The sequence below is a fragment of the Coregonus lavaretus genome (assembly GCF_964263955.1).
Source record: "Coregonus lavaretus genome assembly, chromosome: 34".
Lineage (NCBI taxonomy): Eukaryota > Metazoa > Chordata > Actinopteri > Salmoniformes > Salmonidae > Coregonus > Coregonus lavaretus.
This window is the reverse complement of record NC_140021.1, coordinates 17558255-17582331: the sequence shown is the minus strand read 5'-3', so window position 1 is coordinate 17582331 and position 24077 is coordinate 17558255. Positions and strand designations below refer to the sequence as shown.

The 24077-nt window shown below is 42.3% G+C and overlaps 2 protein-coding genes across 3 annotated transcripts; both read right to left on the bottom strand.

The window, feature by feature from the left end:
- Nucleotides 1–1046: 1046 nt before the first annotated feature.
- hccsb (holocytochrome c synthase b) lies at nt 1047–6836 on the bottom strand. 2 transcript variants are annotated; one of them, XM_084151786.1, is made up of 7 exons: nt 6760–6836; nt 6171–6353; nt 5151–5329; nt 4072–4220; nt 2509–2628; nt 2182–2268; nt 1047–2062 (listed from the first exon to the last, which is right to left on the bottom strand). In XM_084151786.1, exons 2-7 carry the CDS (start codon nt 6307–6309, stop codon nt 1864–1866), a joined length of 873 nt encoding a protein of 290 aa, XP_084007912.1. In that variant the 5' UTR covers nt 6310–6353; nt 6760–6836; the 3' UTR covers nt 1047–1863. The 2 variants fall into 2 exon arrangements, with proteins under 2 accessions (XP_084007912.1, XP_084007913.1); XM_084151787.1 differs by having other exon boundaries at nt 5151–5326.
- A 9258-nt stretch (nt 6837–16094) lies between these two features.
- Nucleotides 16095–23764, bottom strand: tlcd4a (TLC domain containing 4a). Its single transcript, XM_084151790.1, has 7 exons — nt 23661–23764; nt 23239–23408; nt 21960–22049; nt 21774–21832; nt 21469–21563; nt 17607–17680; nt 16095–16886 (listed from the first exon to the last, which is right to left on the bottom strand). Exons 2-7 carry the CDS (start codon nt 23391–23393, stop codon nt 16571–16573), a joined length of 789 nt encoding a protein of 262 aa, XP_084007916.1. The 5' UTR covers nt 23394–23408; nt 23661–23764; the 3' UTR covers nt 16095–16570.
- Nucleotides 23765–24077: the final 313 nt, after the last annotated feature.

Below are 24077 nucleotides of genomic sequence, written 5' to 3'. Positions count from 1 at the left end.
AGCATTCTTTGCTATGTAAATACAGACTGGAGGGACCAGATAGGATGAAAAAAAGTCCTCCATTTACTAAAATGCCACGGGCTGTTTGTACGTCTGTCTGCTACATACAGCAGGAATTATCTGGTGCCCTGCCAAGCAGCAGCCCTGGTGGAAATGTTAGGAAATCATGCACATTCCATTTTGCAGATGCACTCGTGGTGGAGCATTTAGGGTCCACATGCTGTGGTGGGATTCTGGTGTGTGTGATGGGTGGAGGGAGGGAAAGGGCAGGTCATTCCAGAGCATTGGGATTCAAGCAGTAGAACATCCCTGACAATTGTTAAGGCCAGGTCCCAGTAGGTAACACACACAGTGAAATGTTCTCTCTCTCTTTCTCTCTGGCTGACATGTGAAACACAGCAAACAGACAATAAACAAAAACACACCCCGTCTTTATCAGGTAGAGTAGTTGAAAACAAAGCAGAAAGCTCAGGAGTATAGAGCTAACCAGGGTGTGATCTTAGATCCCTTTCCCACACCCACTCAGCACCAGCAGTTACTCCTTCTCTTTATCCATCTCGCCTTCTCTTCATCTGTCCATCTCTATTCACCCCTCTTCAAAGGCAAGGGAAAAATTCTCTGCTGAACAGACACAATACTGTATCAGGATATGAATCTATCTTCAGACTGTGGAGTGGTTGGTTCTCTTTACAGGTTCCCATTTACTCTCCTTTCCATAAGGTTTAGGCCTACAAGTTTTGAATGTGAAAAAAAAGGTTTCAGGTGAGATTACTGAATTAATGTAGCTTTCCTTTTTAAAAACATGTGCCTTTCTTTCATGTTCATCACACTGTGACCCGCACTTAAATTCACCGACCTATGGGCTGGCTCGCAATGAGCCCTGGCATGCAATGTGAGTACTCGAGCAACAGGGGTGATATGGAAGGATAAATATCCTGGAGATATTGCGCCATCTGCTGTTGATTTAGCCCAACTACACTTTTATCCCTAAACCAGAAGATGGTGCTGAAAATCCAATGCATCTGACACAAGATAAAGAGACCAAATGATTTCAGAGCCAACAGTACCACGTTTAATGGTAGTTTGGATAATCAGGAATAAAATCGTTTTAGAAAACAAGCAGCAATACACACAGAAATTAACCTCACAGACAATAAATAAAATCAATCAGCATAGCTTCCCACAGTAGCTGACTGGGAAATACGACATGGCTCTCTAACTAGTCAGAACAGAAAGAAAACTAGCTACAATTCTGAATAGAACTATGTGTAACTGTGCAATGCAAAACCAGGAAGGGTAGTTTAAGACAAAAGCTAAATGAGTACATTCAAAGGTTTGACAACAGAATAGAGTCTAAAAGCATATTTTAAAAAGACTTGGCTGACTACGGTTTTACTTTCACTATAATAGACAGCAAGAGACAAACGCAACTGAATAGTATGAGTTTTGACAGCATGATCCAAATAAAACAGGCCACTATGTAGCAAAGCTCGACAGTATATTAAGTCCAGACAGATGCACTGAGTGGTCTTGTCATCTTGTTTTTTTTATAAATACTCAACGGAAGTGTTACGATCTTTACCACCAAAACGAACAGGGCATATTGTCTAAAATAAAAAGGCTGTAAGAAGGGGGGGGGGGGAATCCCACAGTTAGCACCTCAAACACATCAAACTGTGAAATCAAATGTGAAATCAATATGATTATGATGATGGAAAATCTGGTATATTACAGTCATGTGTTGACGCATTTACTGCAGACAGTTTTGAATGGGTCTTCTTGGTTGATGTCGTTTTTATAACATCTCAGTATCGAAATGAAGAATGGAAAACCTTGTTTTACAATGTTTTGCTTGTTTGCTGCTTACGAGGTCCAGCGCCACCAAGCCACCTTCATCCTGTCCCAGACTGCATCTATAGAGTCAAAAGCTGGGCGGACATCCAGGATGGAGAATTCATAGGTGTCCTTGTTGATCTCTCCGTCGTAGTAGTCGATCACGTAGCGGACTTCCTTCCCACAGCGGTCCACGATCCAGTCATGCCGGTCAAATGGCAATTCATATCTGTAGACAGATTGGAAAAAATGTACTTCATACATTATACTGTGAAATGAACTGTGTAAGCATATCAAGGCACCTCCACCTTCAAAGCACACAAACATTTTAAAGTAGAAAACTCTCACCCCATCCAGTGACGCATTCGAGCCCTTGGGGAGAACTCCTTAGCTTTGCCACCAAACCGTTTCAGGGACGGACCGCATGGACATTCCCTAACAAGTAACATGTCAGTGGGGAACAGGTGGATTTTTTTACAACAAAGTAAAAGGGGTGCTAGATCTGGGGGTCAGGTGGGTTATTGATATGTCAGTCTGGAAGTCTTCTAAAAGGATGTAATACATGATTAGCTTAAGTATTATTAACTATGACTAACTATGAATAACTAAATCCATGATTAACTAAACTACTTGATATACTGGCTCTGAAACCATTTTGTCTCTTTTTCTACTCACCCGGCATGGAGGGCCTCCCACTTAAGAATCTCCTGCCATGCTTGCTCGTTGTTGGTGTTGTGGATCTTGATGATGTTGGACATGTCCTGCTGACCCAGTTCATCTTCCTTCCAGCGCCACCTGGTGGTGAAGAGGTAAACATGTCTGGTGAGAAATATAACTTTCTGCTGTTTTAATGCTGCAATATGTAATGTTTTGGGTGACCAACCAAATTCACATAGAAATGTGAGTTATAGATCTGTCATTCTCATTGAAAGCAAGTCTAAGAAGCGGTATATCTGTTCGATGTGCGCTATTTCTATGTTTCCCGTACTCAGGTTTAGTTTTTGTGTCTTTTACTTTCTGTTTTATACACCAGCTTCAAAAAGCCGAAAATACAATAATTTTGGTTATGGAAAATATATTTCACAGCAGTTTAGATGGTACAATGATTCTCTACACCATACTTGCTTGTTTTGTCACAAACTGAAATGATGCGAACTATTAGAATTTTAGCAACCAGGAAATGAAATGGTGCGATTTCTGCATAGTGCATCTTTTAGGACAGTAGTGATTAACCAAAATGTCGGTTATTTTTCGGTTTTTAAACTCATTCGTTTTTTTCCCTGTGAGCTCAATGCGCACATCACAGTTTCTCTAGAGATAAATCAGATCCAGCCTGAACTGTGCGATGTAGTAGGGAGTTGTAGTTTCCAACAGGCCAATATTCGACATAGTTTAGTGAATAAAACGTGGTAATTAACTACAATGACCATAATCCATTGCGCATCTACTTGTCTGGTCTGTGTTTCTTTTACACCTGCTATGGAAGAGAGAAGAATGTGCAATCGTGAGGTGATATAGAGAGCAGCTGTTGCTTCGCAAGGTATCTCTACCTGAAAATACATAATCTAAGTGATTGATAGTTGGTATTCAGCAGTCATAAAAGTATGCCTTATTTACTTTGAAGAACTACAAACGTGTTTTTGTCACAGCATAGGCAGCAGCTCTATAGAGATATGATGAGTTGGATTAAATGACAGACATCAAATGGAATATACACAACAACTGAAATATTTATTAAAGTAAAGTAATATGAATAAATGATTGTTAATAAGTTATAAATAATAATGGGCTACCATCATGGGTCTTTTATTATTTGTTTTATTCTGTGTTGTTACAGCATTCAACCCACATAATGCATAGTGCATTTAATATTACAAAATAATAATCGAAACCGAAATCTGTGATGATATTTTTTTATAATTGAACCGAAACAACTTTAAAAAGCACTAACCGCTCAGCACTAAAGGACAGTGCTGTACAGCGTCGCCTCCTGCTTCTGGAAAGCAGTGTTTTGTATAACAAGTATTTGCATGTCTACTAAATAAAACTAAATAAAAAGTCTGACACCAAAACACTTCACAATTACAATTTGTGTTCGCAGATAGTCAAGACACAGCACTTCGATAGCCAAGGGTATATTTTACAGCTTACTATTCCACCATTTTCAGGAAACAAGATCTGTTCAATTGTATCCTTTGTAAAACTACATTATTGTAGCAAAAGTTAGGGTATCCTTACCCCTTCCTGAGCATGGCGTTCCAGAACATCTGCTCCGAGGGATAGACCCAGTTCTTGCCTGTTCCGGCCCGGGGGATCTTAGACTCCTCTCTGTTCACTGGCAGAGGGAAGGGCTGGTCTGGGGCAGGGAGCTGGTTGGGTGGAGGCATCTGGACAGAACAGGATGACAATAACGTTAGCCAACATGTTTAACCTTTGTCTCTTTATCAACTTAGTGACTTTCCCCACATCAAGCCTTTCCCTTCAATACTCTTGTTGAGCACCTACCAACCAAGCAAATCAGCTGAAATCATGGTGAGGGAAAACCATAATCATATGATCTACAGCAGCCATACTCAACAGGAATACTGCCCCAGAACGGGGTGACCGTGGGTCCAGACCAAAAAATGTAATTCAACTCAGTTGGGCTTTCAACTTACTGCTGTTGAGAGTTGTAATAGTAGCATGCATAAGGTGCAATTTCTAAATTTGGTAGTGAATGGCAGTTTTCCTCTTAGAGAGCTACACTTCAAAAGTATGTGGACACCCCTTCAAATTAGTGGATTCGGCTATTTCAGCCACATCCGTTGCTGACAGGTGTACAAAATCGCACACACAGTCATGCAATCTCTATAGACAAACATTGGCAGTAGAATGGCCCATACTGAAGAGCTCAGAGATTTCAACGTGGCACAATCATAGGATGGCACCTTTCCAACAAGTCAGTTCGTCAAATTTCTGCCCTGATAGAGCTGCCCCGGTCAACTGTAAGTGATGTTATTGTGAAGTGGAAATGTCTAGGAACAACAACAGCTCAGCAGCGAAGTGGTAGGCCACACAAGCTCACAGAACGGGACCGCCAAGTGCTGAAGCACGTAGCGCCAACAAGAGGGGTGTAGCATTTTGAACCATTTGGGGTTATGAGGTGGGGGTTTGTTACTACTCCGATAAATGACTATATCCATCCGGACCTTTGCCACCTTGGAAATTTGCCTGACCGTACATTCTGAAATAGAAGTTGAGTACCCCTGCTCTACAGTTCCACAGGTAGCAGCAGTGAACAGTTAACAGGGATTTGCATGCTAAATCATCATACTGACCATGTTAGCGGGGTCAATGTCAGTCTGGCCCTGTCCAGCTGCTGCTGCCTTCATAGGACACTCCACAAACTCATATGCCCGGTCCTGGTGCACTGGCCCTGCTGCAGCAGCAAGCTTCTCTTCTGTAGGGGCAGCAGCAGTGGCCTGGTGCATGGGGCACTCTGATGGAGGGGCAACTGCTGAGGGCATTGATGGCAAAACCAAAGTTAGAACACAGATCCAGGGAATAGGGACAGGAGTTTTTCCTAGTCAAGTAGGTCACAAGGTCGGGAATAACGCCTTCCCCAAAGAGAAAAGCTCCACACGATAGATAGAGGATGTATAGTCCTCAGAGAGGGAAATTGTTAGCACAACCTGTCAGACACAAGAAAGAAAATATTTACATCATTTAGCAGACTCTCTTATCCAGAGCGACTTACAAATGTATATGACGTAAGAATAGACTAAATGGCATAACCAAGCCACTGACAGAGAGAACAAAGGATGAAGCTACGATGGACTGAAGATGTTAGCGATCTTATTAGTCTGTGATTGTACAATAATCATCACGATCAACCACTACATTATTTCCAACATGGTTTTCTTTCATCCGGTAGATTTCTTGGAAATGCATCGATCTCTCTCTCCCAATCTCTAAGGCAAATGCTGTTGGATGTTACAGATAAAGGCCTGTAGAACAAAGTCTCTTAAATCAGTTCTGAGAAGGTGTTTAGTATAGAACTCTGATCAACCAACACATCAATCACTACACAGAATACAAATTGTACACTATATACTTTGAGCACCTTTATCTCTTGAAGGTTTTGGCATTCAGGTCCAAAAAGTAACCTCTGGGCACTTCTACAATGGGCAAATATATATGGAAGTTTTCGTTCAAATCAAGAGGTGCTGTCAAAATGTGTTTGAATTCAAATTGATTTACCTTACTAACAATAGTACAAATAGTAAGCAAAGTTCATGAAAAACTCAATAAAAAACGATATAGACCGGCGAGCTATTGGTCCTGGTGATGAAGCCTACCTTTGACTGGTTCCTGTGCCTGGTGCATAGGACAGCCCTGTGGTGGGGCCACGCCAACACCAAACGCAGGAGGGGGTGAGGCCATCATAGCTTCGGCCTTCACTGTGGGTGGAGCAGGACTGGACATAGTGGCACCCATCCTGACTGACCTGTCCTTCTCCAGAAAGATTGGCTAGTCTAGAGCTAGAGGACAGAAGTGGTCAGATGTTAGCTAGCTGAATCAGTCTAGTCTAGTTAGCCAAAATACAGCTTAACTTCTTGATAGTACAGTAACGTTAGTTTACTAGCAGCTCTTGTTCTGTCTCATAAATGCCAGCTAGTCTGGACAAAGGCTCTAACTACGCCAGAAAAGGCAGTTATGTCGCTAAATAGAAAAAACAGAACTTGTTACAAAATAAATTGTGTAACTCAGCCACATAACAAGCTAGCATTAGCTGCTATCTAGCAATATTTCAATGATGTGTTTAGAAACAGAGATGTACTGAAAACAAAGCGTATCACACCATCGGATGTTTCCTCACTGTATATTTTTACCAATCTGATCAACATAAACCATCATAAGAACAATTTTCAACATCAAATCACCTACCTTGGTCCTTGAAATCGCTGGCGCTGTATCCCCAATGTCAACGTGCGGACACGTTTCCCACAATGCAATGCGTTTGGCACGTTGGTTGTTCAAGAGGTTGCTGTGTAGTTGCAAAACAGTAGACCTACCAAAGATGGTATAGTATGTGGTCCCGTCCTACTGTAAATTATAATTAAAGACTAAGGAGGTGTGGTATATGGCCAATATACCACGGCTAAGGGCTATTCTTATGCACAATGCAACGCGGAATGCCTGGATACAGCCCTTAGCAGTGGTATATTGGCCATATAGCATACACCGCCAAGGTGCCTTATTGTTATTATAAACTGGTTACCAACATAATAAGAGCAGTAAACATGTAATTTTGCTCATACCCTGTGGTATTGACTGATATACCACTGCTTTCAGCCAATCAGCATCCGGTACCCAAACTACCTGGTTTGTAATAAAATCAATCATTCTCTTTCGTGTTTGTAACGGGTAGCCAAATGACCTATGGGAACTCCTTTCCCCTTCACATTATGTGATTGAGTTGCTTAATATCCAAGATGTTTACAGTCACGGCACACCCTTACTGTACCCACGTGACCTGTCACTATAAAAGGTGTGTGGCGTGACATACTGTCTTTTCTTCACTCTCATATTTATGTGTTTTACATTACGAGATTGCTATTAATCCCCTTCGGATTGCTTTCTTACGGAATTGCGCTTCTTCAACGACACGAGGAGGTGCCGTGAGTAGTTGGTTTTTATCGAATCTACTCCCCCTCTCTGTCGTTATTGTGCCGGCCCATACTAGCTAACTTTTATTGCTTTTTGTCAGGCATTTAGACTGCTTCCAAGTGGCGCAGCGGTCTAAGGCACTGCATCTCAGTGCTTGAGGCGTCACTACAGACCCCCTGGTTCGATTCCAAGCTGTCTCACAACCGGCCATGATTGGGAGTCCCATAGGGCAGTGCACAATTGGCCCAGCGTCGTCTGGGTTTGGCCGGTGTAGGCCGTCATTGTAAATAAGAATTTGTTCTTAACTGACTTGCCTAGTTAAATAAAGGTAGAAATAAAAATGTCCATCCTTGTGCGTTAGCTAGCTAGTTAGCTTCGGGTCTATCCCGTTTCCTCAGAAGTTAGCTACTAGCTAGCTAAGTTCGCTAGCCTAGCTTGTTGGCGCATGTTGACCTGTGGTGTCATGCCAGTCCCCGCTTGACTGCCACACCAGCCTGTTGATCCAGCATTATCGCTCCCTCGCTTGGAGTTTTGCTGTGATCACAGAGCTCAGGGGTGCTGTAGGCTACCGGCAGTGGAGGCTGCTGAGGGGAGGATGGCTCATAATAATGGCTGGAACGGAGCACATGGAATGGGATCAAACACGTAGAAACCATGTGTTTGATGTATTTGATACCATTCCATAGATTCCGCTCCAGCCATTACCACAAGCCCATTCTCCCCCAATGAAGGTACCACCAACCTCCTGTGGCTACTGGTCCTCACTTGACCGAGTCCACCAAAACTGAGACTGACAGTCCACGCTTGACTGTGCCAGTCAGATAGCTTCATATAGGTGGGAGTTTCAAGCCCGGACCTTGATACATATTTAGGAGGGAGTCTCAACCTCAAAGCACGACGGGTCGGAGCCAACGGTAAGTATAACTTTCTCTTGAAGCATCTGAAACCTTTACAGAGGCAATCAAAGCATACACGAGACACACCGAAACAAACAAGCTATTTTTTGTTACCTTTTTCTTGGAGCACACTTCTCATATGTGAAAATCCGTTCTTCGCACACTGATTCAGTGCTGTACACAGGATGACGTTCCACCCATGTCAACAGTGTGAAAAACAACTCCCTGCCTTAGATGAGCACACACGTTGCATTCTTTGCTTGGGTGCTGAACATGCTCAAGCGGCTGCACAGAGTAGCATCGTTTGCACTCACTGTCAGAAATTCTAACCAAGAGCACTGAAATCTCGACTTGCGCGCTTTGTGGGCGAAGCCTCCAGATTCTCATCAGATGAGTCTCCTACACAGATCAATGATTATTCGAAAACGTTCCAGGTCTAATGACAGGTCTCACTCCCCTTGTGATCCACTGCTCAATAAACGCCATCGCTCATCCTCGCCTGGGCACAAATCTCAACGCACTGAGATTAAGTCACTGGACAGTCATATGGCAACCATTGAGTCTGCCCTCGAGCACATCCTGGCCAGGCTTCCCCCGCCGGTACTTAACCCAACCCTACCTCTGAACGGAGTGTGGTTGTTGAATCTTATGACACAGACTATGAGCACTCTGATGATGATGCTATGTACCACAGCTCTAGCATCATCCAGTCTCAGCCTACCGGCCTGGCAGTGATGGTCAACCAGAAAATATCCTTGTCTGAGATCTTTGAGAGGGCAAGCACGAACCTCATTGTGGGACATGCACCTACTGCCATGGTGTCCACATCCTCTTTGATTAATTAAGTTCTTCAAAGACCAACATCCATCCTGTTGTTCAAAGACTTTGTGCGTGAGCTCCAACGCACTTGCCAAATGACAGAACCCCTGCCATGCCAAGCATATGCACTCGCTTAGCTTCAGTTCATGGTGCAGATGAGAATGGTTTTGGCCATTTCCCCTGGAATGGACAAATCATTTGCTTCGCTTGTTCTGAACGCTTCTCTCTGTCACAGTTCAGATCAAGAGCTGCCTAACAAACGATGCAGGGCATCTGATCGCTTCCTACGCATGACACATGACAGCACTGCTTCAGCTGCAAGGCTTAGCAATTCAGCAACGATACTGGCCTTCCATCAGAAGGAGCTTCAGAAACGCCTCTCCGCAAACTATGATGCTGAGACCTGAAAGAACTGTCTACAGTTACAGACCTGCTCATCCAGTGCCTTCAGGGCAATGCTCAGATGATTGGGAAATATTTGGCAACACTGTGTGGTGCACGGCACCACCTATGGTTAGAGCAGTCCAAGCTCCCTGACAAAGAGACGTTTCCAGTCCTAGGTGTACTCATATCATCTGGCCAGACATTTGGCCCAGCAGCAGCCCACCTCCTCCAAGTGTCTAAGGAGGACAGATGGAGATTCAGTGCCTCATTCCAAAGCCTAGAATGCATCATCCAGCAAACCATTACTCCCATCCCAGTGCCCCAACTGGGATACCAAGAAACCAGGCTGAGAATCACACTGCACCTGCTCAGGAGTGGAGGAACAGACACTCTCAGCCCTACCGAAGAGGTGGAGCGCAGCATCGCATAAGAGGCAGAGACGCATCATATGCAGACCGCATCCCCTCTGCACCACAGCACACAGAGCCTTGGTTCTGATGGGACCGACTCTCTAGCGCAACACAGTTTCCTCGAGCACCACCTTTCCAGCTGGAAAAGGTCAATGGCCAACAAATGGGTGTTACGCACTCTAACACTACTTACTTCAATTTTATCAGCGACCCCCATGCTTCAGGGGTGTGTTGAAAACAACAGCTCGCAACCCTGCTCAAAGCAAACACTCTGCTCAGAAATATCCTTGCTCCTGGAAAAGCATGCAATCGAAGAGGTAGAACCAGCACAACAAAACTGCGGGTTCTACTCAATCTATTTTCTGGTGCCAAAAAAGGGCGGAGGCCTCCGTCCGATCCTGGACCTAAGGTGTCTGAATCGTCATCTTTCAGCACTTCCCTTTAAAATGCTGACAATCAAAACCATCCTTCAGTCAGTACAACCAGGTGATTGGCCTTCGAAAAATGTGTTTTTCAGTTTCGTTTTCTACCCTTCGGCCTTTCGCTCGCCCCTCGCACTTTCACAAAATGCATAAGCACAGTGCCAGCCCCCCTTCTCCAAGCAGGAGTCAGGCTCCTGAACTACTTAGAAGATTGGCTAATATGTGCAGGGTCACAAAGCAAAGCTTTGGCACACACATCCATGGTCTCACATCACCTCTACGAGTTGGGACTAACAATGAATTTGGAAAAGAGTTCTAAGCCAACCCTGTCTGTTTTGCCCCATAGTTGCGCACGTCGGTTTTGTTGCTAAACAACCAACCCGTCTTAATGTAATCTGGATAGGATTCCAATGTTTATTATGGAAACAGTACCATAGCAGACATGTAGGTGTCAGTATAACCCTATAGTTTTCCACAGAGCAATAGCAAAAATGGTTTAGGATGAAGATAATCCCCAATCACGCTTGTATGCGATGTCATGGCGACGTTGGCTAGCTAAACTCATGCACAGAAACACGTAATCGGGTCTAAAGGTCTCGCGCTGAACTGCGCATGTGCATGCAGTCAAATCAAAGGCACATATAAAGTTGTTTTTGACTAAAATGAAAATGTGTAAGTGTCACTTTCACAAAGTTGGAGTCATAACATGTTCAGCTACTTAAGACATTGGCTCGAATCTAGGTTGTGCCTTTAGACTTAGAGAAAATTAACAACTAAGGACGAATTTTCCACTTCTCTCATCGACTTCTAACCCCAAACCTGGTCTGGTCTGCCGAGTCTGCTTTGCAAGCATTCCTGGAAATCATGGGATGTTGGGCCTCTGGGTTTAGAAACGCTTTGGCAATAGCCTTGTATGTTCATTTGTAATATTTGATGTCCCAAATCCCCTTCATAAAGTAGAACACACAAACAGACAGTAAGCAAACGATTTAATTCGGAATATTTATTGACACTTAAAATGCTGCATATTGCTTTACTCAGGCAAATGGCATCAGGTGTGTAAAATTAAGACCAACAAGTGTGAATTCAATTTAAAAACTGCTCATGTTCTGGCCAATATGTAAACTTTCCCTTTCCACAAACAGGTCAGGGGTGCTGCTGAATGTTTTTTAGTATATCTTTCTCTTTGGGTGAACATTGGACCCTATATATCCTCATTACATTTGGACATTTTTAATAAAAACCTAAAAATCATGAAAAGGAACACATATCGTCACAGAAGTACTGTAAAAGATCAACAACAAAAGTAAACAATGGCCATCACCCAAACATTTTTTTGAACAACTTGAATACATTTATAGGATTCAGCGCTCAGTTCACTGTATCATCTCTGTAGGCTGTATATCCCCCCTCTTTCATTCACTAAACACTTGCAGAATGAGAGAACTAGTATTTTGAAAGCCGGACTAATATTTTGAAAGCCTATCTTGTACAATCACCAGTGGTGTGTACTTTCTATTGGTTACAATGAAATGCAAGACGTAAGGTATTCATGTTTATTTGCACTGCCCATATTGCAACTGTGCTGATTATTATCAAGTATAATTTTCCTAATTGGATATTTCTGTGCTGGGTGTTAGCCACAGTTTTTTCACATGTTCACAATCATCATCGCTGGATAAAATAATGAACAACAAGTACAGAAGAATACTAATGAGGTTAGACATCATGTACATATCAAGGATAAAAAAGAAACAAAATACAGCTTGCAATAAAATTGCTATTTGTTTACAGTGATCTCCATGCAATATCACATGCAGTTATACAGGGTGTGTGAAGAGACCATACTGCCACAACCATAGACTGACTGTATGGCCACAACACACACAGTACTGAGGGCTGATGTTGTCATTATGACTATGTACCACAAATCTACCATAGCTTCATTTCCATAATCCTTCCCTTCGTAACCATATTTCCACCCATCCTTTCAGATCAGTGAACATCGAGGAGAGTTGATAAGGAGAGGAGAGTATAATAGAACACTGTCAGGGTTTGTACAGTTTTGTTCAACGGAAATGTATAGAGCTTCAATTAATACTGCTCTATACTGGCACACGTTTCACGGAGAAATGTGAAATAGTTTATTACTCTACATTCATTGCCATAATCCACTCCACACACACACTTGTATAGAATTGTGCTATCCTTTTCAGAATGAACATGACATGTTAAAATTATATTGAGGCGGGCTTATAGTCCCCTGTAGCTCAGTTGGTAGAGCATGGCGCTTGCAACGCCAGGGTTGTGGGTTCGTTTCCCACGGGGTTGCCAGTATGAAAATGTATGCACTCACTAACTGTAAGTCGCTCTGGATAAGAGCGTCTGCTAAATGACTAAAATGTAAAAATGTAAACGCTTATGAAAACAAACAAAGTACTGTAGAAAGACCACATTTTGAACATTCCATGGGAAACGCCGTAAAACAATCACTGTGCAATTAAAATCAGATTTTTAAAAGGCAACCATCACAAAAGAAGACTGGAGAACATGACAATGCCAAATATGATGACTTGAGTTCCCTATTTTGTTTCACAGACCATTAAAAAAATGCTTTTTTGTGTCCACCAATCAAAATTCAAAGTACCCATTTTATTCCAACGTTTTTGAAAAGTTAGCTTTTCATTTGGGATGAGGACAATGCTAGTAGTTCCTTATCCTCACAAACATTTGTCATATCTACTTTGTGTTAAATTGTCATTCAGTCAGTAAAATACTAATGTAGTATGACACACCCTCTTTTCCAAAGACTGGACACGTAAATCGTGTGTGTGTGTGTGTGTGTGTGTGTGTGTGTGTACTCTAGACTTAACCGCTCAGTGAGAAAGCCGGCATATATAACATTCATTATAAATGCATGTCACTGTATTGTGAAAGCTTTTCCTCATACATTTGCATAATGAATACCTCTAATATGCCATAAAACTCATTAAATAATATATGTAGGTACAAACATTGACGTGCTGCTTCAGTACATAACTGGTAGAAAATAAATTACATTTGATACAGTTCAGAAGAAGTTCCTTACCCCAAGATCCTAGAACAAGGTGGGTGTTAATAGCCATTGATCTAGCTCAGAAGGGACATACTCATCCAATAACATTGTCTCAATGCCCCCTCATCCAAACATGGAGGAAACTCTAGTTTCATATTGATCTGATTCCCAGTACTTAAAGTTAATTGCAGCATGCCCCAGTTGACTGTACATGTATGTTGATAGACAGTATGTGTGTAAAGTAGAAAGAGAAAAACAACTTGTAACCATACATGTTCTGAGATTATGGCATTTAAACTCTCAAATTATTGAAATGTTGGAGGACAAAAAGCTCACATTTATTATATCTGAGCAAATAAAATCTGAGAAGAATGTCATAATCCAGCTAATACCTCTCACGATGCATTTCCCTATCGCTTCAACTAACACATTCTCAAAGTTCTCTTTCAACATCCTCTTTCACAGGCAAGCAGCGCGACATCTCATATGGCAATACCAGCAAAGTGCACCGACCACCGTCCCGTTTTTGATTAAAACAAATTATCAACATAAATATTTAAACTCAAAATCCACCAAAATCTGTAACCCGGCTGGGCAAATGAAATGCATGAATCGATTCCTTACCTCTTTAACTTTCCCTTTTTCACATGGCGTGAGAGGCCTTACTCCATTTGAACCAGGGTTGTATCTGTCTTCTTCAGCATTGGCTCAGTTTCAGAGTGACTCCTTGAAAGTCAATGAGATTGATTCCTTTCAGCTCAGCTCTTGGCTCTAGGTTTAATTGCACTAGATGTCCATCCAGTTTTCTGACAGACACTCTGTTTGGGTTTAAAGGGGAAGATGCTACACCCTGCCCTCCCTCAGCAGACAGACAGCAGCATGGGCTTTTTAATGACACAGACCATTACTGAAATATTTCCTGCATTGGTTCCTCTGTGTTCAAAATGTAAATATTCAACCTCTGTGATTCAGGCAACCAGAATATACAGTACCAGTCACAAGTTTGGACACACATACTCATTCAAGGGTTTTTCTTTATTTTTACTATTTTCTACATTGTAGAATAATAGTGAAGACATCAAAACTATTCAATAACACATATGGAATCATGTAGTAACCAAAACCGTGTTAAACAAATCAAAATAGTCCTCTGTAGCTCAGCTGGTAGAGCATGGCGCTTGTAACGCCAAGGTAGTGGGTTCGATCCCCGGGACCACCCGTATACATTTTTTTTTTTATACACGCATGACTGTAAGTCGCTTTGGATAAAAGCGTCTGCTAAATGGCATATTATTAAAATATATTTTATATTTGAGATTATTCAAAGTAGCCACCCTTTGCCTTGATGACAGCTTTGCACACTCTTGGCATTCTCTCAACCAGCTTCACCAGGAATGCTTTTCCAACAGTCTTGAAGGAGTTCCCACATATGCTGAGCACTTGTTGGCTGCTTTTCCTTCACTCTGCGGTCCAACTCATTCCAAACCATCTCAATTGGGTTGATGTCAGGTGATTGTGGAGGCCAGGTCATCTGATGCAGCACTCCATCACTCTACTTCTTGGTCAAATAGCCCTTACACAGCCTGGAGGTGTGTTGGGTCATTGCCCTGTTGAAAAACAAATGAAAGTCCCACTAAGCGCAAACCAGATGGGATGGCGTAGCACTGCAGAATGCTGTGGTAGCCATGCTGGTTAAGTGTGCCTTGAATTCTAAATAAATCACTGACAGTGTCACCAGCAAAGCACCCCCACAACTCCTCCTCCATGCTTCATGGTGGGAACCACACATGCGGAGATCATCCGTTCACCTACTCTGCGTCTCACAAAGACACGGCGGTTGGAATAAAAAATCTCATATTTGGACTCATCAGACCAAAAGGACAAATTTCCACTGGTCTAATGTCCATTGCTCGTGTTTCTTGGCCCAAGCAAGTCTCTTCTTTTTATTGGTGTACTTTAGTAGTGGTTTCTTTGCAGCAATTCGACCATGAAGGCCTGATTCACACAGTCTCCTCTGAAGAGTTGATGTTGAGATGTGTCTGTTACTTGAACTCTGTGAAGCATTTATTTGGGCTGCAATCTGAGGTGCAGTTAACTCTAATGAACTTGTCCTCTGCAGCACAGGTAACTCTGGGTCTTCCTTTCCTGTGGTGGTCCTCATGAGAGCCAGTTTCATCATAGTGCTTGATGGTTTTTGCAACTGCACTTGAAGAAACTTTCAAAGTTCTTGACATTTTCCAGATTGACTGACCTTCATGTCTTAAAGTAATGATGGACTGTCATTTCTCTTTGCTTATTTGAGCTGTTCTTGCCCTAATATGGACTTGGTCTTTTACCAAATAGGGCTATCTTCTGTATAACTTTTAACAAGGCACACCTGTTAATTGAAATGCATTCCAGGTGACTACCTCATGAAGCTGGTTGAGAGAATGCCAAGAGTGTGCAAAGCTGTCATAAAGGCAAAGGGTGGCTACTTTGAAGAATCTCAAATATAAAATATATTTTGATTTAATTGTTAACACTTTTTTGGTTACTACATGATTCCATATGTGTTATTTCATAGTTTTGATGTCTTCACTATTATTCTACAATGTAGAAAATAGTAAAAATAAAGAAAAACCCTGGAATGAGTAGGTGTGTCCAAACTTTTGACTGGTACTGTATATATATAAAAAAGCTAAATGAAAGGGAGGTGCTTCAAGTTGTTTTGGGGAGCACATAAGCATTCACACATTGAGTCTATGGTCTGGAACAAGCAGTAAACGTTTGACTTGGTGAAGCGTTTGGGAAAGACGGACGTCATCCCAGACATGCTATTTTGTGATAAAATGCAACAGAAAAATTATTTGCCATGCACAGAAAGTATTGCTAAGAGGCAGTTATACCCATCAATGCCCAAGTTATTGTCCCTTTGGCCACATCAATGTCCTGCGTCCACTACCATAAAGTTCAGTCAGTGCAAGACTTGGCTTTTTGTGTGAGTTAGTTTACACTGAAACAGTAGTCCCAGTCAGGTAACGTTACTAATCCAAATTGTGCACTAACAGGGACAGTGGTTCAATGGGCTCCCCCTACCCATAACATCAACCATCCTCTTGTTTTTTAGTCAGTCTTTCCATTCTCCTGTGTCCCCACTTTGTGTCGTCGGGCAGAGCGCATGACCTTGTAGCAGCCGCGGGCGATCTTGTGCATCCACATGACGTTCATGACATCCAGACAGATGCTGGAGATGATCCAGGCAGCGCGGCCTCCCGGTGGGACGCGGTAGAAGGCGTCGGTGTCATACACGGACCACATGCGGCTGTAGTAGAGGGGCATGACGGCAATGCGAACCAGGAAGAAGACCACAGCCATGGCCATCCCGTTAGCAATGTTGGGCCTGGAGGACTTGGGGTAACCTAACACTTCAAAGAACCAGCTGGAAGAAAGACAGTCAGTGATGTAAAGGAGGAGAAAAACTGAAGTTAACACAACTCTGGGCCTAACGGGATTCAAACAAGATAAAAGGGTAATCTCTCACACGTGGACATAAAAAAAAAAACATCCAGTAAAATCAATATATGAAAGAACTGTCCAGTGTTTCCAGATTTGTATGAAATATGACCTATAATGAATTACAATATGAGTGAAATAGTTTTACTTCCAAAAATGTTTAAGTATGTTAAAAAGCAGCTTTTCTGTGTTGGAATGGTGTGGGCGTACACCAACAACAGAATGTTGTGGGCGTATACCGGTCATTAAAAATATTAACGCGAGACGACCGCTGATTGGCCAGCTCATCCTAATCAGGAGGATGACATCATCCTCTATGAGGAAAAAGCAAGCATTTTTAAACAGTCTGTTTGAGATACAAGTTAGAGGTGGGGTTTTTGAAGTTTTTTTTTCTCCATTTTATGCTTTGGCCACATACGAGTATAGGATGAGTCAACAACATTATTTGGTTATGAGTTAACTTTTAAAAGTTTAACTGGACAGTTACTTTAAAGAAATTAATAGGGTTTATTTTTTCAGCAGCTGCTTTGCAGGGCTTCTGAGCTAATTGGTTATGAGTGTCACTGTCCTGTCTAAGCTCAGGCCTTAGTGTGGGTGGTACCTACCACAGACATATTCAATGGGTTTATATACATCTGCTACCTACCGCTGGTTCACACACGGCGTGGAGAACTCTGCAAGCAGACGGAAGTTAGCAAAATAAGGCAACATTCCTTGTCCCTGGAAGAACATGGTAAAAAGAAGAGAATGGAGAGAAACAATGAAACAGGAAAGAAAGGGACTCAAAATGCTTTCATTTGAGCAAACATCACATCAGTATAGTCAAAGTGAGGCCTTCACACCGTTTGTGTACAGAAAGATATGAATCAATCATCATTAACAAAAGAACACAAGTGGTGTGGGGGGGGGGACAAGTTAAGATCTCACTTTTACCATACTGAACTTTTCAGTGCATAAATGTCAATTTCATCACTCGATATTAAGATACAAGACAAATGGTTTTTCCAACACCAATAACGGCAGGAAAAAGTACTCTCAGACTATATATTATATACTGCATGTAAGGGTTATAATTCCGCTACTGATCTCTTGGTGAAGAGACTTTTTGATATATCACACGTCATCGTGCTGAACCAAAGCTGAGATTAAGGAGACATTTTGGAGGGGTTCGGATCTAAAATTAAATCATTTAAATCACTTTCTGATTATAGGTCTGCTCTGTGGCTATTTTTCAGATCAAACAGTAAAGTCTCATCCCTCAGGAGACTCAGCTAACGTCTTAAGGCTTTTTAAGGGTCCACATTTAGTCTGTGTTCTTATTTCATCTTCAGTAGACCCCTATATACTGAGTGCTCATTCATATCATTGAGGGTATATTTACGATGACAGCAATGAGGCTCCAGGACTAAAAGAACACATGAAGTTAGTGACTCAGTAAAAAAGGGTGTTAGTGAAACAGCTAAATTACAATCCCTTCACACACACACAACATGAATAGGTTAACAGCATTTCTAACAGCATTGTGTTAAGTAAAGCTCAACATAGTGTGCACATACAGCCAGGGTTTGACATGTAGACATTCAGCTACTAGCCAAATGAGCAATGATTAGCCATGCATATAAGAGCGATGCTTATAATCACAAGCTGTTATAGGAAGGTATCGACCCTATATTGTCACCCTCGGACATGAGGGCTGGTATCATCTCGCTCTCTGCCGGGTGGTATACAAATCAGCTCATAAAACAAGTCTAATTTCCATATCCTATTTGTACTTCAGGCTTAACACAGGGCAAGATTATCCAAATAGCACACACCAAAAAGGGGAAACTTACCTTGTAAGACTGAAACAAAAGTTCATACGTGGCATATACTTACTCTCAAGATATGGTCATACAGGACAAAAGGTATCCGGTTCACGTTATACCAGAGAGGATATGAACTTTCCCAGCATCTCCATGCTAGTACCTCTAGGTACTGGTAAATCTATACTGATACTGGACAGATGGGTCATATCTGCTCAGTGTAGCGCAATAGCAATAACAGCAGACAAGACAGGAAGGATTCAGTCTAGAGGAGTCAGGCCTGGTCTTAAGCTTTTACATTTTACACAACCTAATTTGAATTGGGTAGTTTCTGCATTAATGTTTTGCTGGTAATTGTGGGACTATATTATTTTAAGAAACCGTATTAGCAAAGGATAGAGAAAGTTAGAGGTTGCAAAATTGTAGCTGTCCCATTATGGCGTATGTGAGAGAATATGGGCAGCGACATTGAGGCCATCTCCATTTTGAAGTAGTCCATTTTCCTCTTCAACTATGTCTATGAGTTGGTAAATAAATGGAAAGGGTGCATACTGCCACCTGGAGTGTGTTGTTTGAACAGGTATAAAGCCCAGGTTGGCGATTTACTGCCACCTGCAGTTACAGAATGTTTGCTCATGAGTATAATTCATTGGCTGATCCCCTAACCCATAGGAAGTCCCACCCAGTTGACTACTTAAAAATGTTGAAAGTCCTCAATGGCGCTGCCCATGCTTAAACAGGCTTTTGGGCACTAGAGTCCTCTTATCTATCTCTATGAGACAGACAAATTAGAGAAAAAGGTGCAACTATAGTTAGAAGCAAAAAATGAAGCAACAACAGCATTGATAGTTTAACATGCATTTTAGAAATCAAACAGTAATAAAACATTAGCCTATTAATTAGTTTGCTTGTTCTGGGTATAGCCTTATTGTTTTTACAATGATCTAATATGCCATAATAACAACATAACAACAAAATCTACATAAAACAGCTGGTTCAATTAATAATAGTCACTGAATTAACAACATACTGACATAACAGCTTTGATACAAAGCCACACAAAAAAAGTAAGTAAATCAATTAGTAAGTTATAAAGGGCTTTTTTGTTGAACAGATTGTAGCAAATGTGTACAATATGTCCCGAAGTTAGTTGGTTTATGTATTTTGCTAAGTAATATCAAGCATGACTGTACTAAGCAGTCATGAGTGTCCAGTGACAGTATGGCTTACACCCGTATTGCCTTTCACATTTTCTCTTAAATGTACACAGAAATGCATTGTACCACAGAGTAGTTTTGCAAGGCATACACTGTACATTATTGTCCTTCAAGTTGGATATGAATACAATTAGCATACAATGCTAAGGGATAAACTCAGCTAAGCTTATTGTAGAAAGATTTAAGGTTATGGATTGGTTTGAACCAAGGACTTATCTTTGTCACTCTTAAAAACAGAGACTCTTGAGGCTTGAAGTTAAGTAGGCAAGTCCTCACAGAGCTAAAGCATTAAAGTGAGGACACATTCATAGACCAGACACATTTAAGCATCATTCATCATTCAGTGTTATTATTATCATCAACATTTCAGTTACTCTCAAGGGCCCTCTGCCATGACAGTCTAGGGAGACGCAGCTTTGGAAATAGTGGGGCAGAGGAGGAGAGTTTGAGAGAAAGGAGGCAGAACTCAGCTCTGGCACAAAACAGTAAGAGGCAGTAAGTAATACGTTGTTTTGGCATGCACATACAGTACTGTTGGAGAGCCCTCCACCAACACTGAGAAAGACCGGACGAATGGAGGCATGCACAGCTTAGCTCAGTACAGCTCAGTCCAGCTCCATACAAGACTGAGGGGTCAGTGAAATAAAAGCAGGACTTAAGGGCAAGGTGAGGAGGGAGGGAGGGGAAGGGAAGGAGGGCGTCGGCCATTACCACCATTAAGCATTCCATGCAAAAAATACCAACATTGTTATGAGCTACAGAACCTGGTGATCTGGATGGCTACAGACCAAGGGTGAACAGCAGTGTCCTGGATGACTGGGCTTACAACCTGTTTCACCATTATAACCAGTGGTTATAACCAGGTCCATTGTCACTGTCCAGACAAACAAGCATGTTCCTTGACTAGACAGTGCCGATTAAGCATGGTAATACCCGAAAATCAACAAACCTATCAGTCATTCTTTCAATCCAAACTATCCCTAATGATCATCCTAACCAAAAAGTATGCATACTTCTTGTATCATAACCGCAACCCTTTTCACACAGTCAATCACAATCCCTAACATGAGACAAAACGTTACCAACGAAAGCAATTCCCAATAACTTCCAGAACATAGGCTATCTAATTTCACGAGAACATAAGAGTCCTGCTCCTGGATGAATGATACAAAATCATACTATCAAGCCAACAGTATGGCCCTATACTATTCTAATGATTCCCAGATACATATTTTCAACTGCTGAGGATTAGCTAATGAGATGCATTAGAAGAACGTGAAAATGGTGCCAGCAGGCTAGCGTTCTCACTAGCAGAGTCCTAGCAGAGCTAATAGGAACAGAACTGTTAACATGTTAGCACTCTCCTCACACCCAATCTCCCAGCCCTGTCATCACCATCACCCAGCATGACATGGCACAGCTGTTCACCTTTAGTTGTCTCTTTCCCATCTTGCCTGCATGTTCTGCTATTGGACAATAAGGAACTCACCAGTACATAGTAGTAAGCATACAGCGCTGCTAGGTGGTGCACTACAAAAAACTTGTCGCCTATCGCCTTCCAATAGTAAAATATTAGCAGCAGATCTGGCAAACAGACGAAAAGAACAACACAGGAGTAAACAGAACATATTACAGCAGCTGAACAAAAGTGGTTATAAATGCAATGCAACAACAACAAAATACATTGTCTGGTAATGTCCAATGTTGCCGAAGTGTGGCTAGGGATGGCCAAGATGTCCGGTAGGGAACGAGGACCTTTACAAGTGTGTATGCGACTAAAGTGTCTGTTCTCACCAGATATGAGGTAGCCTGTTGTCACGCCAACATTTATCTTCACAAGTGTGGGATCTCCCCTGTTGGCAGGAAAAGACAGGAAAATACACAGATGAGTAACTTTCAACACATTACAACATACAGTAATAGTTTGTACACAACACAGTGGTCCCATCATGCCCTACAACAAAGCGACAGAGTCCTCACCAGACGGGGTCTTCATTGATGGCGTCATCAAAGAGCAGGATGTAGAGGCAGAAGAGTCCCACCACCAGGGCATGAAGCGTGGACACCGTCCTAAAAAACAACACACACATATACACACACCCCTTGTCAAATCTGTGATAAAACACTTTAATAACTGATGCAGATTAAGCGTTCCTGTGCACAGCGCAGGGTGAATTAATTGATTGGTTGCACGGCCACCGGCAGACAGATTCAGCCCAATTAGAACAGGAGATTAAACACTGTTCAGGGGTCACTCAGACAGGCATGCCATCAGGCAGTCAGACAGGCAAGCGGGCAGTCAGACAGGCAGAAAGCCAGTAAGCCAGTCACTCAGACAAGCAGGTAGACAGGTTGTCAAGTAAATCAGGCGCTCAGGCAGATATTCAGTCAGGCTGTATCTACTGGAAGCCATCTCTGCGCTCCTCCTGTAACTACCCACGTCAACATCTCCCTGCCAGTCTGCCAGAGCAAGACCAGACCACTACAGAACCTTCCCAGACGGGGTCATCTGAGGGTAATCTGTAATCTTCAAGACAGCTGTGGCTTTGCAGTATACAGTACACTCTGCTATGGACAGACAAGTCAATAGTCTATAGATAATAAATGGGCGGTTGTAATAACTGAGAATGTGTGGGGTGATCATGACACCAAAAGGATTTTATATCATAATTGTACATGGTACACAGTGTACCATATGGTGTGATAAGAGTGTATTTAAGTCAGATATTTTGATTAGTGCATCTGGTGAGATAAGGAGCCACATTAAGTCATGAACTGTGTAAAACAACTGGATGACTTGAGGAGTTGACAAATTAACAACTTTATTTTATTATTTAACCTTTATTTAACTAGACAAGTCAGTTAAGAACAAATTATTATATACAATGATGGCCTACCCCGGCCAAACCCGGACGACGCTGGGCCAATTGTCCGCCACCCTTCGGGACTCCCAATCACGGCCGGTTGTGATACAGCCTGGAATCCAACCAGGGTCTGTAGTGACGCCTCAAGCACTGAGATGCAGTGTCTTAGACCGCTCGCTGCGCCACTCGGGAGCCCCTTAGCAGACATTTACGGTAAATATTCTGACCCACAATTTCGTGGATACGTTTGAAAACATTAACCAAGTGTGAACCTGCCCATTATGGAAATATGGAAGATGCCTCTATTCTATATCCACTAAAATGTAACTACTAATGTACTGAAACATGAAGCATATTATCAGTGTGTGTTGCAGCCAGTAGCCAGTGATCTATACCTTGAGTTCCACTCCACCTTCTGCTTGTCTGCGAGGCGTAGGAAGCCAGGGCTGACGCGGGTGGAGACCCAGGGACTGACCCGGTGGAAGAGCCACTGGAAGGAGAGGAAACTGGTGACTGAGATGACCAGGATCAGCTGGTTGAACAGGTCCATGGCCGCCTAAGCCCACTGGAGAGAGGGAGGGAGTGGGAGGAGAGAGAGAGAGAGTGAGAGGTGAACCGTCAGTTGGATAGATTCAACAAAACACATTTAGGTTGCATTGAGACAACATATAGGCAAAAAAAGAACTACTGTGGATACAACTAGGTAGACAGGCAGTATACTAGGTTTGAGGTTACAGGCAGTAAGGAACACAAACATTTTTGGGCCAACCTCAAGCTTATCACTTATAAACCCAAATCAACCCTGATCTTCACTCACCTACTATTTATCCTAGAATAGTTATTTTCTACAGCCTGTGTTTATCCATTTGAATTGCACCAGACATTTCCCTTCTTGCAAATCCATGGCATGACTGTGGTATGACTGTCTCAGTGTGATGGGGGTGAATGTGTGTTAGTCAGTGAAAACTCAAGCAAGTCAGTCAATGTTTAACAGAACCCAACTTTGGCTTGGCTGAACTAAGGGACTGGAGAAGCTGGGTGCTTTAGGCTAATGAACCAACTTACTGGTCCAAAGAGACATATTGACACCAACAGAGGAAGTGCTGTGGAGAATATACGGTTTGTGGCTATCCTGACATACTTTATGGCCAGGGACAGGGTACAGGCAAAGCATAAACTAAATACTTCACCTAGAATGTCACCCAGGCATTGCGCCAGAGTCACTGTAGTAGAT

Coding starts and splice junctions, on each gene's coding strand:
- hccsb (XM_084151786.1), bottom strand. CDS start 6,309: ATGGGTGCCACTATGTCCAGTCCTGCTCCACCCACAGTGAAGGCCGAA. Junction 5,330..6,170: donor GGCACAGGAACCAGTCAAAG/GTAGGCTTCATC, acceptor CAATGCCCTCAG/CAGTTGCCCCTCCATCAGAG. Junction 2,629..4,071: donor AACGCCATGCTCAGGAAGGG/GTAAGGATACCC, acceptor CTTCACCACCAG/GTGGCGCTGGAAGGAAGATG.
- tlcd4a (XM_084151790.1), bottom strand. CDS start 23,393: ATGGACCTGTTCAACCAGCTGATCCTGGTCATCTCAGTCACCAGTTTC. Junction 22,050..23,238: donor AAGGTGGAGTGGAACTCAAG/GTATAGATCACT, acceptor GTTGTTTTTTAG/GACGGTGTCCACGCTTCATG. Junction 21,833..21,959: donor ATCAATGAAGACCCCGTCTG/GTGAGGACTCTG, acceptor TCCTGCCAACAG/GGGAGATCCCACACTTGTGA.